Raw genomic sequence first — 18,330 nt, 5'->3', positions numbered from 1 at the left:
TCAGTAAATATGTAGACGATCTTTTTGCTATTGGGCGAACTGACGCGATAGATGCAATGCTGGCCGAACTAAATGCCTACAACAAGTCCATAAACTTTACAGTAGAAATTGAGAGTGATGGATAGTTATCATTTTTGGACACGCTCGTTGTAAGAAAAGATAACATCCTAACATTTGATTGGTATAAAAAACCCACAGCCTCCGGGAGATTATTGAATTTTTGTTCCAAGCATGACAAAGCAACAATAGTTAACCCGGCAAGAAATTTTACCAGAAGAGACCTATCAATCAGTGATGAGATGTAACACGTGAAAAATAAAGAATTAATAAGAAAAATCCTAGAAAATAATGAATTTTCCACTCATCTAATTAATCGGTACATACGCGATCATTTCGAAACGAGCAAAAACAAAATAATTACGCACGAAAAGATATATAAATCGGCAATTTTCGTACATGGCCTATTTAACAGAATTAAATATTCAAATATATACGACAGGGAAAATTCTCAATTTGCTTTAAAAGATCACAACACTTTGCAACAAATATACAGCAACACGAAGAGTAGGATCGGAAAATACGAGAAATCGGACGTTATATACCAAATTAAATGCAACGGTGACAGATCCCAAGTACCTTGCCCTAAGGTATATATTGGGACTACTAAATCCAGACTAAAAACGAGGATTTCCGCTCACAAACCCAATATTAAAAATCGCGATCACTATAATGACAACCAAACAACTCTTATCAGCATTGTAAAACTTTGGGACACTCTCCAGATTTTTATGTGAAAATTTTACAACAAGAATCATATTACAATAAACGCTACATTTTAGAGATGTTGTATATTATTGGCACTCACAACGAAAATCGCATGAATTTCAAGTCCGACGCTGACGGTGGAGTTGCCCACGCATACAGACAGCTGATAACGCAGAACAGTAACCAGAAATGCTGAGAGTGCCATCAATTCGTTTTTATCCTCATCTTTGTCTTGTACTATACTTATTTATATGGAAGCTTCTCTTATAGATATATATGTACATATGCATTTTACCATTTCATGCATTGTTGTTTGTATCAAATTTTGTTTACCATAGCGGTGTTTCTAATTGTTTACCTTTTTTTGTTCATATTCCTCTGTTCTTGACTTTAAATATTAAGTTTTATTTTATTTATTATTTGTTGGGGAAATATCCAATATTACCCTAACAGTTTTTTGCACGCTGGCTGCGAGGGCCTTCGGTGAAATATTAAGTTAATCGACTAGGTGTAGTCAAGAATGTAGGTAGATGATTAAATACTTTTGTGGTTTTATGTGTTTATTTATTAATACTATAACAGCGTTTTTTTAGTCCTGTAGATGATTTCAAATTGAAATCGAAATATCTACCTAAATATATCGCTAAATATATACAACAAGTGTGTATATTTTATTTAATGTGTGGCCTAGAGCTCGTTTAAGATTATTAAAATTATTACAATTCAAAGGCCGAAAAAACAACAAAAACAATATCAATTATAGAAAAATTAAAAATAACAATAATTATCAAGAGAAGAAATTATTTTTCTGGCCTTGATCTCGAATCGAACCTTGAATCATTTATCAATAGGCCGATAAAAACAACAACAATTGTTAATAAATCCAGGAGCACTTGAGAATGTCAAACAAAGTAATTGACAATAAACAAATCCAGCACAACGCTGAATAAATATAGTTGGTAAGAAAGAATAGAAGTAGCAATTTATCAGTCAAACAAACCACCGCTTTATAGCTACATAAATGGTTAGCGCAGCGTGCCTAAAGCGATGATGAAGGCTTGGCACCCTTCGAAATGGATCTATCTGCGCAGCTATGGCAGGTTGTCTGAAAAATTTTCTACTTACTTGTTGTGACGTATTAATTATTATCTTTAATTACGATCTTTAATCATAGTGTAAATATATTATTATACTACTTTTATCTACCACACTGTTCAATATTAGTTTTAAGCTATGCAACACTGTTATTGATGTTTGACAGATGTAGACATATACATGAATTACTTCAACCAATAAACGTGCATAAGACACAACATGGTGTCAGGTGAAAATAAAAATTAAATCGGCCACATTTATTAAAAATATAAATAATCTTTCATTGTAAAACAAAGCAAATTAATTAATTAGTCGCGCAAACTGAGCTCCACATAATTAGCTAAAAAATGGCGGATGAAGAGGATAATAAAACATCTTCATCAAATAGCAACGTGCGCACGACATGTGCTCAAAGTCCCAGGTTATGTCAGTTGCAACGACAATAACTCCAATGGATTTAAAAGCATCCAATCAGTCTATGACATGGAAAAATTGGAAAAGCCAATTTTCAATTTTTATGCGTGCGTCGGGTCTAGAGGAACAATCAGACCAACGAAAATGGCGCTTTTATTGCACCATCTAGGACCTGAGTGTCTAACAATATTCAACTCTTTTAATGAAGAAATAGACACTGTAAGATATGATAACCTTTTAAAGAAGTTCGACAATTACTTCATACCTAAGGGGAATATTGCCATGGAAAGGCACACATTTTTTTCGAGAAAGCAGATGCCGATGGACGAATTCTTAACACAAGTAAAAAACCTCAGTCTTTCTTGTGACTTTGGTAGCATACGCGAAGATTTGGTGCGTGATATTTTTGTTTGTGGCTTAGGAAGTATACACAGCCAGGTAAGGGAACGACTGCTCTCTGAAGGTGCCATCAATCTAGAAAAAGCAATTGAAATTGCAAAAAACATAGAATGTGCTAAAGAAAACCCAAAGAAACTAAGATGTGTGGCTGATAACGAAGAAAAGACTGTGGCGGTGGTTAAAAAAGACTACCACAAAATAAAGAGTCAAAAACTATGTCAAAAATGTGGGCAAACTCATATATATAAATGTCCAGCAAAGGAGGCAACTTGTTACAAGTGTCAAAAGAAAGGTCATTTCGCAACCATGTGTTATAATAAAACAAAACAACAACAACCAAAAACTCAAAGTAGACTTCATCAACGAAACGGCGTAAAGAAGGCGAATGACGGCAACAACAAAAGCAAATATGTCAATAAGGTGACCAATGCAAGTGATGACGAACATAGTGAAAATGAACTCTTCCTGGGAATGGTAACAGCAACAACAACGGATGAAATTGATACGCAACAGCAGAAGGCAGTAAATTTAAATAAAGCGAGTAGAAGCAACGACGAATGGGTTGTACGAGTATCGATCAATAACTATGAGGTTCCATATGTAATTGATACAGGAGCGCAGGCAAACGTTTTATCGTACGAAATGGCACGCAATTTAAAGCTAGGTAATTGTATAACTAAGGCTAAGACAAATTTAGCTACTTTTAGTGGAGAAAAGTTACCACTTGTAGGTATAGTTTGTACTAACATACTTTATAAAAACAGAAGTTTTCGTTGTGTGTTTCACATTGTTAATATGAGATGCAAAAATGTAAATGGTTTATCAACAGCAATTAATTTAAATTTGATAAAAAATGTTAATACGATTTCGTGTAGAGTTATTGAAGAATATGCAGACTTATTCAAGGGTTTAGGTTTTTTAAAAAATAAATGTAGCTTAAAATTAAGGCCTATATATGAACCAGTTATTGATCCACCAAGAAGAATACCGTATACTTTGTATAAAGAATTAAAAGAGGAATTGGAAAGAATGGTCAATATTGAGGTTATCGTATCTGAAAGTGAACCTACCGAATGGGTAAATTCGATTGTGTTGGTTAAAAAACCTAATGGCAAGTTAAGATTATGTTTAGACCCGCGGTAAACAAAGCTCTTCTTAGACCACACTTTCCATTTCCTAAAATTGATGAATGTAGGGCAAAATTAACAGGTGCAAAGTTTTTTAGCTCGTTGGATACCAACTGTGGGTTTTGGATGCTGCCTTTGGATGAAAAATCGTCAAAGCTGTGTACATTCAATACGCCTTTCGGTCGGTATAGATTTTTAAGACTTCCTTTTGGCATAAGTGCAGCGCCGGAAATATTCCATTCGGAAATGGTCAAATTATTCACAGACATTGATGGTCTAATTATTTACATTGATGATTTTTTGGTTTATGCGTCGAGCATTGAGGAACATGACAGAATTCAGGCCAAGGTCTTAGAAAGAGCTAGACAAGTGGGGGTTAAATTTAATAGACAAAAATGTCAAATTTGCACCGAAAAAATTAAATTTATTGGGCACATTTTTGATAAGAATGGGGTCATCCCAGACTATAGTAAAGTACAAGCTATAAAGGAAATGCCAGCTCCGAAGAATGTGTCGGAATTACAAAGATTTCTGGGGATTAGGGCGTTTATAAAAACTTATCAAAGAAAAATAAACATCTAAGAGATTTATTAAAAAAAAGAGGTAGTTTGGCATTGGAATTAAATACAATAACGTGAGTTTAACAATTTGAAAAAGGACTTATCAAATACTCCTGTTCTGACCTACTTTGATCCTAAGAAGAAAATTACCTTATCAGCTGATGCATCGAAATATGCAGTAGGGGCTGCATTAATGCACGAACAGCAACCAATTGCGTATGCATCAGTATCTTTCACACAAATTTTTCCAGGCCATCTCGAAACCTTCATTTGTGAGAGGGCATTTCACGATGTCTTTTGCTTCGCCCTGCGTTTTGTTGTTGAGATGGAATAACTTTTCCACCCCTTTCAATCTGGAATTGTTTATATAAATTGCCGTGAAAAGGTCGCGAAAAATTGGCCAAGACAGATAATCCCCTTTAAAAACTTCCGTGTCGCAAGCAGAGAGGCGAATTTTATGCCCATGAGGTTCTTGCTCAGGGTTGACGTTCTTTTCATCCTTGTATTTTTCTGCCTCAGCAGATATAGACGCTGAACATCGCACGTAGATTGCGTATGCTGCCTTTTGCTTCTTTCTGACTGCCATAACGTCATCCGCTGACACCTCATCAGATCCCAATAGCGAATCAAACGCAGACTTTACCTTCTTCCACAAGGACCGCAACTCTTCCTGCTGTATTGCAAGGGTGTGTTTGCTATGGTCGCTTTCCGGAATAAGGCTGTAATCTTTATCAAACTCTGCGATTGATTCTGTTAAACGGATGTAGGCTTCCATTGTTTCATTTACGTTTATTAACGAGAAAATTTCCGATTAGAAAAATAGAACTCTTCAGAGTTAAAAATGCCTGCCCAGCCCTAAATAAAAACTATTGAACTTCAAGTTTATTATTTATTTTGTTTATTGCAGACTTTTTGTCTTGGTAGCGACAACGAAAAGGGTTTGTTTTATGGACTTTTTGTCATAGCAGCGACAATAGCAAAAAGGTTTAATTTACAGACTTTTTGTCTCAGCGGCAACAACAAAAAAGGGGGACCACTCGCCACCTCCACAGATAATGGGTGTATTTTTGAAAAAGTGAAAAAATGCGTGCGATATTGCAAAACAAGCGCAAAAAAAAGTGCAAAAAGTGTTTAAAAAAGTGAAGTGAGCACCGGATAAATTAATTAAATTGAACTTAATTTCGTGTTTGTGATGTGCAAAAAACAACAACACAAAACTATTTAGTATGGTGCGGAAAATGAGGTTAGGTTACCCTCTTCTTTGTGTTGTGTCTGGAAAACCTTACCACTGGTGGGGGGATAGACCAGATAATTACAAGGATCAAAATAAAATTAATAAACGTGATAATAATAATAAAGTGATTATCCTATATAAATATATATATATATATATATATATAATAAAGGGATAATCACAACGATCGAAATAAAATTAATAAACCAAGCGATTTAATTTTTGAAATTGGAAAGAAAAAAATGGTGCTCACTAAATAACTTCACTTTTTCACTTCCTTTTTTGATTTAAATTTTTGGCGCACTACACGGGTTTTTTTCCTTTATTTTGCAAAAAAAACAACACTCAAAAAAAAGTGGCAAGAAATATAACACTTACTTCTTATTGGTTTTTGTGCTGGAAAAGTTGATTGTGCTGTGAATCTGGTGGTTCTGCTAAGATGTGCTGTAGCTCTGGTCACTTGTGTATAATATAATCCCACTTCTCTCGTTGTTATGTTTGGCTGCTAATATCGTGTATATATATAAACTTCCAACTTTTTGGTGGTTCTGCTGGGATATGCTGTGGCAAATAAATTCTCATGGCAAACCTTTGCCAAATTGTGCTGTGTTGTGGACTGTAATTTGCAGGTGCTTTTAGTTCCTTTTTCGGGGAGTAAGGACCAATGTTCGGCCTGAGTGCGTCGTAAACCGGCAGTGGGTAGGCGCACAAGGGTCGATCTCGGGAAGGTTCACTCAGAAAAGAAATAAATAAAAACACAAGAGGATTTGCCTCGTTATAATGGGATTTAATCAAAATAAGAGAAAAGTACAGTGCCAAAGTGATAAGAGATATTTTACCTGTATACAAAAGTACGGCGTTGATCCTTCGACGATGCGTATCGTTAGGCGGTTGATCGAGAAAGAGGCCGGTTTTGCAGTTGATGACAACCGCTAAGCCGCGAAAAAAGTCCTCTGGTATTAAGGAGGGGAAAAAGCCACACACACAACCACCCTTACGTATGCGTGCATGGGTGCTGACAACCTGCACACACACACATATGCATGTGTGTGAACCGAATGCATGTGCATGCATGCACAGAAATGCGGCGTGAGTGTGGGTGGCTGGAAATATTATTAAAACATTAGGGAGGGGCGCCGTCAATCAAGTGAAAGTTAGGCATTGGGCCTAAACAAATGCCTTGCATTGCGTTTTATACCAGGCATGCTTAACGAACGAACCGATATCATTTCGTTGCGATAATTAACGTTAATAAACGAAACAAAATCATTTCGTTTGTTTATTAACGTTGGTTATCGTAACGAAATGATATCGGTTCGTTGGTTAAGCATGCGTGTTTTGTACAATGGTTCTTAACCATTGCATTAAAAAATTAGTGTAGTGTCATTTTACCACACACTAACGAAAAAATACAGATTTTCATTTACTACATCAATGGAAATAAATAAAATCCATATTTGTAATCAGTACATTTCTTTTTTCCAATAATAACATTTTTTTTAGTTTAAGTGCTTTCTCTTATTTCTCATAATAACTCACAACATTTTTTCTGAGGTATTTGAAACAAGCAAAAGCACAACAAAATTGCAATTAACTTTGCATAAAACCAACTTTTCGCTTTTGCGATCATTTCAGGCTTTTTTAGCCCCAAAAACTAGAAAAAGGAACACTTAAATGCATCTTACTCTAGTCCGGGACATAATTGGCATGTCTTCTATTTTGATGGTCACCTTCTTCGTTGATTGGCAAAACCTCTAAAACCATTCTTTTTGGGGTGCACCAATACTCCGGCGTGCAATTACGTGTACTGCACGAGGACTTCATATTAATTTGCATAATCTGGAATGAAAAGAAAACAAGAAGTTATTAAATTGATTAATTTAACACAAATTATAAAATTTTTCAACTTGTCAAGGCGAATCCATACCAGGTGGTGGCAAAGCGAATTCAACCAATTCGCCGTGCAGAAGAATGTCAAGTAAAAAGAAAATTATCACTGATTTCGATTAAATAACATATCAAGAAGAAGCAATCAGCTGTTAGGATAACACCACCTCTACTGAATTCGCCTTGCAACTTGTTTACTTACCATCATCATGTTTATTATGTAATGACATTCTTCTTCTTCCATTTGTCATTCTTTCATTATCTTTCACTTAACACTTCAATTTCGCCGTTTGGTGTTGCCATATCAACAAAACAAATGAACACCAATTTTCAGTATGCGTGTTTCCGAGGCGCATCACAGGAACCAATTGTTTTTCTTTCATCAATATTCAAAATCAAATGTTTCATGAATATTTTACTGAATCTTTTTGGAAAAATAACCACGAATGGAAAAGAAATAGGAAAAAACTCGAAAAGTTAAGAATGACTTACAATTAAAAATTATTTAGCAAGAGTTTTTGTCGAGTACTACAAAAACTAGCCTGAAATGCGAAACTTTTCTTGGGTGGCAGGAATCTTGTGACAAAAGTAGTCACAAAAATCTTGTCACAATAGTAGTCACAAAATAAAAATAAAGCACAAACTTTCGATCATATTCGAAATAACAAATTTTTCAGTCGTAGTCCAAATTACAAGTTTTCGGCCTTAGCACAGAAAGTGGAGTTGCCAGCCACATATAGGCATGTTAGAGGGTCAATATAATTTGACGAAATAACTGAAAATTATTGAAGCGTTCGCCACCCAACCAATATTAATTATAAAATAAAACATTTTATTAAAATTAAAACCAAAAATAACAAAATAAATTCAATCTGGCACGGAGACCCATCCTTTTCGTCTGGATATAACCTTAAATCTCATAAAGTTAAAAGCTGGATCGGAGATTTGGCCTCTTTGTCCAGATGGAGAATAATCTTACAATCGTCGAAATCTGGAACGGAGACATGTCCTCTTCGTCCAGACTACGAAAAACTCGAAATCCAAGCGAGATTTATACTAATAAAGTGCGTTGAATTGTAACCCGTTCTAAATATGTTGCTTTTTTTCTGCCTACATGGGCCTCTATTATCGATCAAGTACGTGCGTGATCAGCCAACACATAGTTGTTCAAAATAAACGAAAAATTATATCTAGTTTTTAAGTACTACTGATCGTGATAGCTGAAGCGTGGAATTCTTCCCACAGATGTTGCTTACCGCAAGGGGGCCGGCATGTTTAGGTCAGAACCTAAATATTTATATCTATTTTACACGGCCACCCCAATGCATAATTCATTTAGTTGCACACATGTATTTACATAAATACACTGTCATGTATTGCTAACACGCATGCATACAACCTCATATTGTCACTCACACATATAAGCAGCACAACACGGGTAACTGAGTTTTCCATCGGATAACAAATATCCCTTGGAAAACCCCCACACGATCTCCGGTCCGACACAACGGAGATCATTTTCTTGTTGGCTGTTCTATTTCAAACACGTAGGAAGAAAGTCGCTGCTACTGTCACGCCACATCATATACCAAAGGTAAAATATTGTACTAACTTTAATACAAAATAAATTAATTATTGCCATCATTTATAATATAACCATTTGCCTTTTTATTTCTTTTGATACACATATATATATTCTCCGTGTTTCCACGCACCGTGCTAGAATATACATTGATAAGATATCACCCTTAAGGCTCTAGGTAGATTCGAAAATCTAACCAGAATTTCACAATTAATTTTTGTCGTGATTGTATGAGCTTGCACTCGTTTCTCCTCGATGGTTGTGTTGTAAGATATATCTTGTGTAGGCCTATTTGAGATGTCTGCTTGTAACCAAGAAGGTCCTTTCGAATATTTTGTGACTACTTTTGTCACAAGATTTTTGTGTCTACTTACCTTTGGATTACTCGCTGAAATTGCTTGGCGATTTAGTTGCAACTGCTCCACCTTTTTAAATCATCAATTTCTGTCTGAAATTGAGCGATTGCTGCATCCTGCGCTTCCTGCTTTGATGTTACCCTTGCTCCCTGTGCTTCTAACTGCGAAGACATTTGTTCCACCTGTAATGATAAGCGCTCCTCTTGTTTTTCCATCTTGGATGTTACACGAGTCTCCTGCGATTCCAATTGAGATTTTATACGTGTCTCCTGTGATTCCAGTTGGGATGCCATATTTGTGATGACATTTCTATTATGCGTGTTTCTTGTTCTTTCAGTTGAGATGACACTGCCGATATTTGAGCAGATATTGCTGCCAAAATCATGTTCAAGTCTGTGCTCGTAACTGTCTGCGATATTTCGTTTTCCTCTGCAATTTTTGTTGATGTCTCGTCCCCATCATGATGAAATACATCATCGTCCACATTAAGTCCTTTCCACTCTATTACCTCTCGAAGCCGTGCTTGAAATTCGATCTTATTGCCGGTTGTATTCAATCCACGGTTCTCCAACTCCTTCTTCAATTGCTGGATCCTTAATTCAATTAACTTTGCCATGTCCAAGTTTTATTCGAAATCTTCGGAATTTATTCCACAATTCCTCTTCTGAAACCAATTGTAACGAATTTAGGGGAAACTCCGTTTATTTTACACCTTCTGCAAACGTCCGAATTGCTAAATTGTCGAATAAATAACTCCAATATTCAGTAATGCAAAGTGGTCTTTATTAAATTACTTTGGGAGTAGTACAATTATACTTCACAATTATACTTCACTTGAAACTGATAGCGTGTTTAAATCAAACTCATAACTGACTACTCAAATTTCGCTGCTTTTATATTCTCTGTTGCCTCGTTCACCCATTTCCTCTAAGGTCTGGTAACTTCGAGAAATTCATGCTTGGTTAACAGCCATACATGTACATGTATATTTGTAGTTTATAGTCTCTCGCATAGCCATATACGCGTATATATGTGAGTACTACTTCGGCTGATGATTACAAGTGTTATATCTCCGTTGCCTTGTATGTATGTGAGTAAATGATGATTGATTTGTTTACGTACACAGAAGTGGCAGCTTGCTTTATTGTTGTTGTCCCTTTATTTAATAACCTTAGTGATGTGAGTATCAGTTAGTGATGCTAATATTCCTCACAATATGCTCAAGCTGTAAAAAAGAATTTTCGGACCCTACCTCTAAATTTTGAGGGTGTATTCGAAATGCTTTATTGCGATAACCTTATTACAATTTTTGATATTTTTTACAGTGCATAACTTTTGTTTTTCTTAACCATAGATATTTTGATATAATTAATACATAAATATACTGAAATTGTTTTTTTTTTAATTTCTAGGGGGGTGAAAATTTTTTTCTTTACATTACTGTGTCCGATGGCGATTTAACAGCAAAGAATGAAGTTTTTGTTAACATTTTGGCAAAGGAGGACAACAGATTGCTAAGGATTCACACCACACCATTAATAACCAGTGTTGCACAAAACATTTCTGAAATACTCCCTCCCTTTGATACACTTCCTGAAGTGAAGACGATCAGAAATAAAAATCATGACAAACAGCTTTTGAGTCCCTTGGCTACAAACATCGATAGAAATTACGATATTTTGGCATCCCACTTCCAAAGCAGTGTGTCCGATTTATCTAACCGATCAACCGTTCTTAATTCAAATTCTTATCAGCAGTTTGCACTTCGCCCAACAAACGGTTTGAGAAGTAGCGCCATTGAACAGAATACTACTACCAAAAAAAATGATATTTTGAACACATTAGCAATAAGAATAACGCCAAAATCGCTTGAAGATCGTATTCGACTGAAGGCGGTAACCACTGTAAAAAGTTCAGCTGAAAATACTCAAGTCACTATTAGGAATGCTAGTATGACTGAACATAAACATTTAGTGCTCACGTTTGAGGAACACTTGCATTCAAAACAAGCTAATGTAAACAAGGCTAAAGATGCGTTAATTAAAGATTCGAGTAATGATGACGTTTCTGAGAATATGTTTTTAAAAAACGCTTCTGAGAAGTCTATCATAGTTCCTTTCGTAGTGGTTCTGTTTGGTTTTTTGGTTGGTGGTGCGACCTTCATTGCTTTCATATACCACAAGCATTTATGTGCCCTAAATAAGACATTAGAAAAAAAAAATAAAACAGAAATACCGAAAAAATCGATTGAGATAGGTTCAAACATAAATAGTGACAGGCACAATTCATTGATATTGCAACAATGGAATGCACCTATTGTCCACAACAATCGCTACTTGTCATGGGGAAGAGAGTTCCAACATATGCAAATCAGCTTGGTAAGTACAAAAGTAAACTAACATGTGTATTTTATAATACAAAACGTATGACAAAATTAACAACGGTCTCCTACTTATTTATGTGTCTTCAATGTTTCTTATTTTTATACTCAGCGTGCTTTGCACACAGAGTATAATAACTTTGGTAACATAACGGTTGTTTGTACAGGTATAAAGGAATCGATATAGATATTGACTTCCATATATCAAAATCATCAGTATAGAAAAAAAAATTTATTAAGCCATGTCCGTCCGTCTGCCCGTCCTTTAACACGACAACTTGAGCAAATATTGAGATATCTTCATTTCGGTATACGGGCTTACCTGGAATAGATTGGTATTGAAAATGAGCGAAACGGACGATAACCGCGCCCACTTTTATGAAATATATAAAAATGGAAAAAACGAGATGATTCAAAAACGAATTTGGTAAGTGGATTGGTTTTATGACGCAAAACATAAATTCTGTATATGGGCGTGACACCGCCCACTTGTTATAATTCAATATTTTCAAAGATTATTAATCATAAGTTTAACCTATCATAACTTGAATAGGCAGAGAGCTTGCCTTTACTATAAGGAATTCTTCGAAGAAAAATTAGCCCGCTAGAGGGTTAGGGGCTTAGAATATACCCGCGGTAGGTATGCCTGTCGTAAGAAGCGACTAAAATACGAAATAGATTCAAGAGGTTGTGTAGCGCAACCCTTTCAGGTTGCCAGCGCAATATATAGCTCCTCCAAACCCAATTGTCAACCTCACCTATCCGTGGCGAATCCTGTTGCATTAACAGCCGAGGATCCGGCGACCCCGAGCTCGTCATGGATATAGAGGGTGGGATGGCCTAGAAGGTCGCATGTGGTCATAACAAATCGTTCCCGAGATGGTCAGGCTTGGTACCGGAATGTACCGGATCTGCATCCGGCAAAGGACCATCAACATCGATAACACTCCCCAAGATCTTCGGGGAGTGTCCTTATAGCTACAAAAACAACAACAACAAGAAAAATTAGCGGTTAAGGGCCACGCCCACTTTTATATTAAAGATATAAATAAGCTATATCTTTGCAAAGCTCTGTTCCAAAAAACTTTATCTAAAAACTACCTTCAGTATTTATTACCAGAACAAAAGAGGTTTAAACTCTTAAGTTAACGGATTTGTATTTAAAATAATTTCACTGTAATTACAATATGAAACACCTATGATCACAATATTGTACCAATCTCATTTAAGACGTGTAACAACGACTTTTGGTATGAAATAGCCGATCTTTGTCTTAATCACATTAATATTTTTCTAAATAAGTACGGACCATTTTTAGATTTAGCCTTTGTGAATGACGTATCAAAATTCTCATTGAACCGATGTGAGCCTCTAGTTTTACCTTTCGAAAACCAGTTTCAAAAAATTAAATGAACAACTTTCCAATATAGTTTGGCCTCAACATATTTCCGACGTGGATCAGAAAGTTTTTTATATTAATAATATAATATTTACCTTATTTGAAAAGTATGAGGTCAAACGTATTTGTTAATTTGATGAACCAATGCAAGCCTGGATCACAAAAGAACTAAAATCTTTGAAGAAAGAAAAAGTTACGTTTTTTCAAATTACATAAAATAATAAAAAAAAATTGTTTACGTTAAACGGTTTTATTGAAAACAATACTTACATTAAGCAATAATAATAGTAAAATCTAGAAAATAATTAGGTAGGTCCCAGGTACTAGTCATCACATTCCTCATCAAGCTAGGGCATTGATCAGACAATTTAATAAAAGCGTTGGACGCTTCTAATTTCTATTGATAGTTATAAGTAAGACCAACTGAACCTTAATCAAGTTATGCTATGCCTCACATTTTTAAAAATTTCACGCGCCCAACGCTTTTATTTAAATGTCTGATCAATGCACTAAATTGATGAGGAGTGTGAAGATTAGTACCTAGGACCTACCTAATTATTTTCTAGCTTTTGGTATTATTATTACTTAATGTAAGTATTCTTTTCAATAAAACCGTTTAACTCAAAACATTTTTTTTAATTATTTTATTTTCAAGTTTTTAGTCTTTATTTAATTGCCTATTTTTTCTCATTCTATTTATTTCATTTAGTGACTCATTATTACAAGGGCTCTTTCCTGACAATTTTTTACAGTCTAAGTCCTCAATACATAATCCCTCCAAACACTTTACTCAACTCGTATGCTTGTCCCTCATCGAACTCCAAAGTATTTTGATGTCACTTCGACCGGACTGTATGTAAAATTTGTTCCAAATATGAGCCAAATCGGACCACAAATACAATTGTTTTATTATCTCAATCCTTGCGCTACCTGGCGCCGATTTTTTCCATATGTCGCTTTCTATACATGTATGTAATATGTGCTCCAAATACGAGCCTAATCAGAGCACGAATACGATTTTTTTGAATATATCGATCCTTGCGCCACCTAGCGGCGATTTTTTTTTATATGTGGCATTCTATTCATGTATGTATTACCACAAATACGAGTATTTTAAAATCTCGATCCTTGCCGCACCTAGCGGGATTTTTGTTTTCATAAAACGATTTCTATTTCTGTATGTAATATGTGTTCCAAATATGAACCAAATCGGACCACAAATACAATTGTTTTATTATCTCGATCCTTGCGCTATCTGGCGGCGATTTTTTCCTTATGTCCCTTTCTATTCATGTATGTAATATGTGTTCCAAATACGAGCCTAATCGGAACCCGAATACGATTTTTTTGAATATATCGATCTTTGCACCACCTAGCGGCGATTTTTTTCATAGTTCGCTTTCTATTCATGTATGTATTATGTGTTCCAAATATGAGCCAAATCGGACCACAAATACGATATTTCGATCCATGCGCCACCTTATTGGGAAGTTACTTCAATTTTAATTACAAAATTCGTTCACAACTAAAACGCTACACAGACCCAAGCTAAATAAAACATTTTAATAAAAAGACTTGTTTACATTCGGATTACGTTCGCTATGCTATTCTGCGTCATAAGTATTTTGAACGTAATAAAAGTGCTATAAAGCCTACATTTTTCAAACGAAGAAGAAAGTTATTTGCAATCCCAGGTGGTTTTATGGTTTCGTAAATTCCAAACGTGTGGTAAAGAGTGGGAGGGTGGAGCTGTGTGTAGAAGTCCACGAAAGTGGGGAAAGCTTCTGACCGCCTTTCACCTGGGAATGGCCAGAGCGATTCTTTTGCATGCGGTTCAAGCAACCCACTACTGCCGGTTGCTTGCGGCCAAGTATCCTCTGGGTAGCCGCTAAACATCCGTTTAGCGGTGAGCTAATGTGAGAAGGCGACAACCTGGCTAGGCCACTCTGACATAATCGGTTTAAGGGCTAGCCCGGGGAGATCTCATCGGCAGCGTCTGTACACCTCTAGGTGCCACTGCAAGTTGGCGTCTGTCTTGGAGCAAGCGGCTCGCTATATAAACGTGCCAAGTAATATTTTCACCCCCGCTGAGCGGGTTGTGCGCTGGTCTTGGGACCCGCCACGTAAAACCATACTCCAATGAAATATACCAACAAGCCTCGGATAAATACACTCTCTATTGATGACGACCATGGCAAACGTTTGAATGACAATTAATTGAGGGCATGCACCTGGAACGTCCGCTACCTGAATGGGATTGGTGCAGATGCCCGGCTGGTTGATGTCCTCGTTAAAGCAAAATCTGACATTAACGCCATCCAAGAAATGCGTTGGGCGAAGCAAGGAAGAAAGAAAATCAAAAATTGTGACATCTACTGGAGTGGCCATACGAATAAGCGCAGTTTCGGCGTCGGATTCGTGGTGGGAGAGAAACTTCGTCGCCAAGTTCTGGCGTTCACGCCTGTGGACGAGCGTCTCGCCGCTATCCGAATAAAAGCAACATTTTTTAATATATCATTCATCTGCGCCCATGCGAGGATAAAGACGATGAGGTGAAAGAAATGCCCGCGTCATGATATAAAAGTCGTGCTTGGCGATTTTAACGCCAGGGTGGGCAAAGAAAGTGTTTTTGGCCCTACATTCGGAAAGTTCAGCCTACACAATGAAACTTCTCCTAACGGACTGAGGCTGGTTGACTTTGCCGGTATTCGAAACATGGTCATATCCAGCACGAAGTTCATACATAAAAAGATACATCAAGCTACATGGCTGTCTCCTGATCGAAATACTCGCAATCAGATCGATCATGTTGTGATAGATGGACGGCATGCCTCCAGTGTTTTAGATGTGCGCACGATCCGAGGATCTAACATCGACTCGGACCATTATCTCGTTGCAGCCAAAATACGCACCCGCCTCAGCGCGGCTAGAACCAAGGAACAAAAAACACAAGGAAAGCTAGACGTCGAAAAGCTTCAATCACAACAGGCTGCCAATGATTTCGCAACTCGACTCTCACACCTGCTCTCTGAAAGCACAACTCATCCTGAAGGAATACAGGAGCAGTGGGAGCATATCTCCAAAGCACTTCGTACTGCCGCGGAGGAAAAAATTGGTTACCGGCGGCCACGAAAAAACAACTGGTACGATGAAGAATGCCGCGTTGCAACCGAAAGAAAAGACGCTGCCTACAGGGCTACGTTAAAGCGAGCGCAACAAGAGGATTGTGTGAAAGCTATCGTGAGTTGAAGCAGAAGCAGAAAGGCGTGAGTTCGAGGAGCTTGAGCTGTTAGCCACCAGAAATAATTCCCGAAAATTTTACCAAAAAATACGGCGACAGACGGAAGGTTTTAAGACCGGGGCAAACTCCTGTAGGAACGAAAACGGCGACCTTGTAACTGATGTCCAGAGAGTGCTTAGATTATGGAGGGAATACTTCTCTGCTATCCTAAATGGAGGCAGCAATTCACCGCGGAGAGATGAAGAACCCGATCCCGCAATCCCCCGCCCCCCGCCCGATTATGACGAAGTTAGAATAGTAATAACCATATTGAAAAACAACAAGGCCGTGGGCGCTGATGGATTGCCTGCGGAGCTATTCAAGTACGGTGGCGAGGAGTTGGTAAGGCCCATGCAACAGCTTCTTAGCAAAATATGGGCGGACGAGTGCATTCCCGAGGATTGGAATCTAAGTGTTCTTTGCCCAGTCCACAATAAGGGGGATACTGCAAAATGCACCAACTATCGTGGAATCAGCCTTCTTAGTATCGCATATAAGGTCCTTTCAAATGTATTGTGCGAAAGCTTGAAGCCCACCGTGAACCGTCTGATTGGTCCTTATCAATGCGGGTTCAGACCTGGTAAATCTACCATCGACCAGATTTTCACAATGCGCCAAATCTTGGAAAAAACCCGTGAAAAGAAAATCGACACACATCAACTCTTCGTCGACTTTAAAGCCGCCTTCGATAGCACGAAAAGGAGCAGCCTATATGCCGCGATGTCTGAATTTGGTTTTCCCGCAAAACTTATACTGCTGTGCAAATGACGTTGAGCAGCACCATCAGCTCAGCCAGAATTGGGAAGGACCTCTCCGAGCCGTTCGAAACTAAACGAGGTTTCAGACAGGGTGACCCCCTATCGTGCGATTTCTTTAATTTGATGCTGGAGAAAATTATACTAGCTGCAGAACTTAACCGCACTGGAACAATATCCTATTAAAGCGTCCAATTACTGGCATATGCTGATGACATTGATATCATCGGCCTAAACACCCGCGCTGTTAGTTCTGCTTACTCTAAACTGGAAAAAGAAGCGGTAAAGATGGGTTTGATGGTGAATGAGGACAAAACGAAGTACCTGCTGTCATCGAGCAAAGAGTCAGCACATACGCGCCTTGGCAACCACGCTACTGTTGGCAGCCATAATTTCGAAATAGTAAAAGATTTCGTTTATTTGGGAATCCGCATCAACACTAGCAACAACATCAGCACTGAAATCCAGCGAAAGATCAATCTTGCCAATAAATGCTGCTTTGGACTAGGTACGCAATTGAAAAGTAAAGTCCTCTCTCGGCGAAAATCATACTCTGAAAGTCACTTATCGTACCCGTCCTGCGATATGGGGCAGAAGCATGGACCATGACAACAGCAGATGAAGCGGCTTTGGAAGTGTTCGAGAGAAAAGTTCTTCGAAAGAGATATGGACATCTACGCGTTAGAGATTACCGAAGAAAATTGATGAGCTGTACGAGCTCTACGCAGACATCAGCATAGTCCAGCGAATTAAAACGCAGCGGCTGCGCTGGCTAGGCCATGTTATGCGAATGAAAGATGTTGATTTGGCCAAGAAAGTGTTTCTATCGGAACCCGCATAAGAAAGCAGAGGTAGAGGGCGGCCCCCACTCCGTTAGAGGGACCAGGTGGTAAACGATTTAAACTCCCTTGGTGTGACCAATTGGCGCCGGTTGGCGGAGCGAAGTAGCGACTGGCGCGCCTTGTTGGACGGCCATAACCGTTTAGACGGTTAAGCGCCAATTAAGTAAGTAAGTAAAGTGGTAAAGGGTTTTCCTTCCCCTTTGAAGTTTAATGGTAGCATTTCTAATGACAATCAAGGGATTGCGAATTTTTATT

The 18,330-nt window shown here is 37.6% G+C and overlaps 1 protein-coding gene across 3 annotated transcripts in view; it reads left to right on the top strand.

Moving 5' to 3' along the window:
• Cad96Ca (tyrosine kinase receptor Cad96Ca) overlaps positions 1-18,330 on the top strand; it is a 2,297,709-nt gene that overhangs the window by 491,022 nt on the left and 1,788,357 nt on the right. For all 3 annotated transcript variants that reach the window (XM_067760060.1, XM_067760059.1, XM_067760061.1), the window contains exon 4: positions 10,832-11,797. In XM_067760060.1, coding sequence (XP_067616161.1) covers positions 10,832-11,797 — 966 coding nt within the window. The remainder of the gene's footprint in view (positions 1-10,831; positions 11,798-18,330) is intronic.

Source organism: Eurosta solidaginis, chromosome 1 (genome assembly GCF_040869045.1).
Source record: "Eurosta solidaginis isolate ZX-2024a chromosome 1, ASM4086904v1, whole genome shotgun sequence".
NCBI lineage: Eukaryota > Metazoa > Arthropoda > Insecta > Diptera > Tephritidae > Eurosta > Eurosta solidaginis.
Note: the sequence above shows the minus strand (reverse complement) of the source record. Positions and strands in the feature narration are given on the sequence as shown.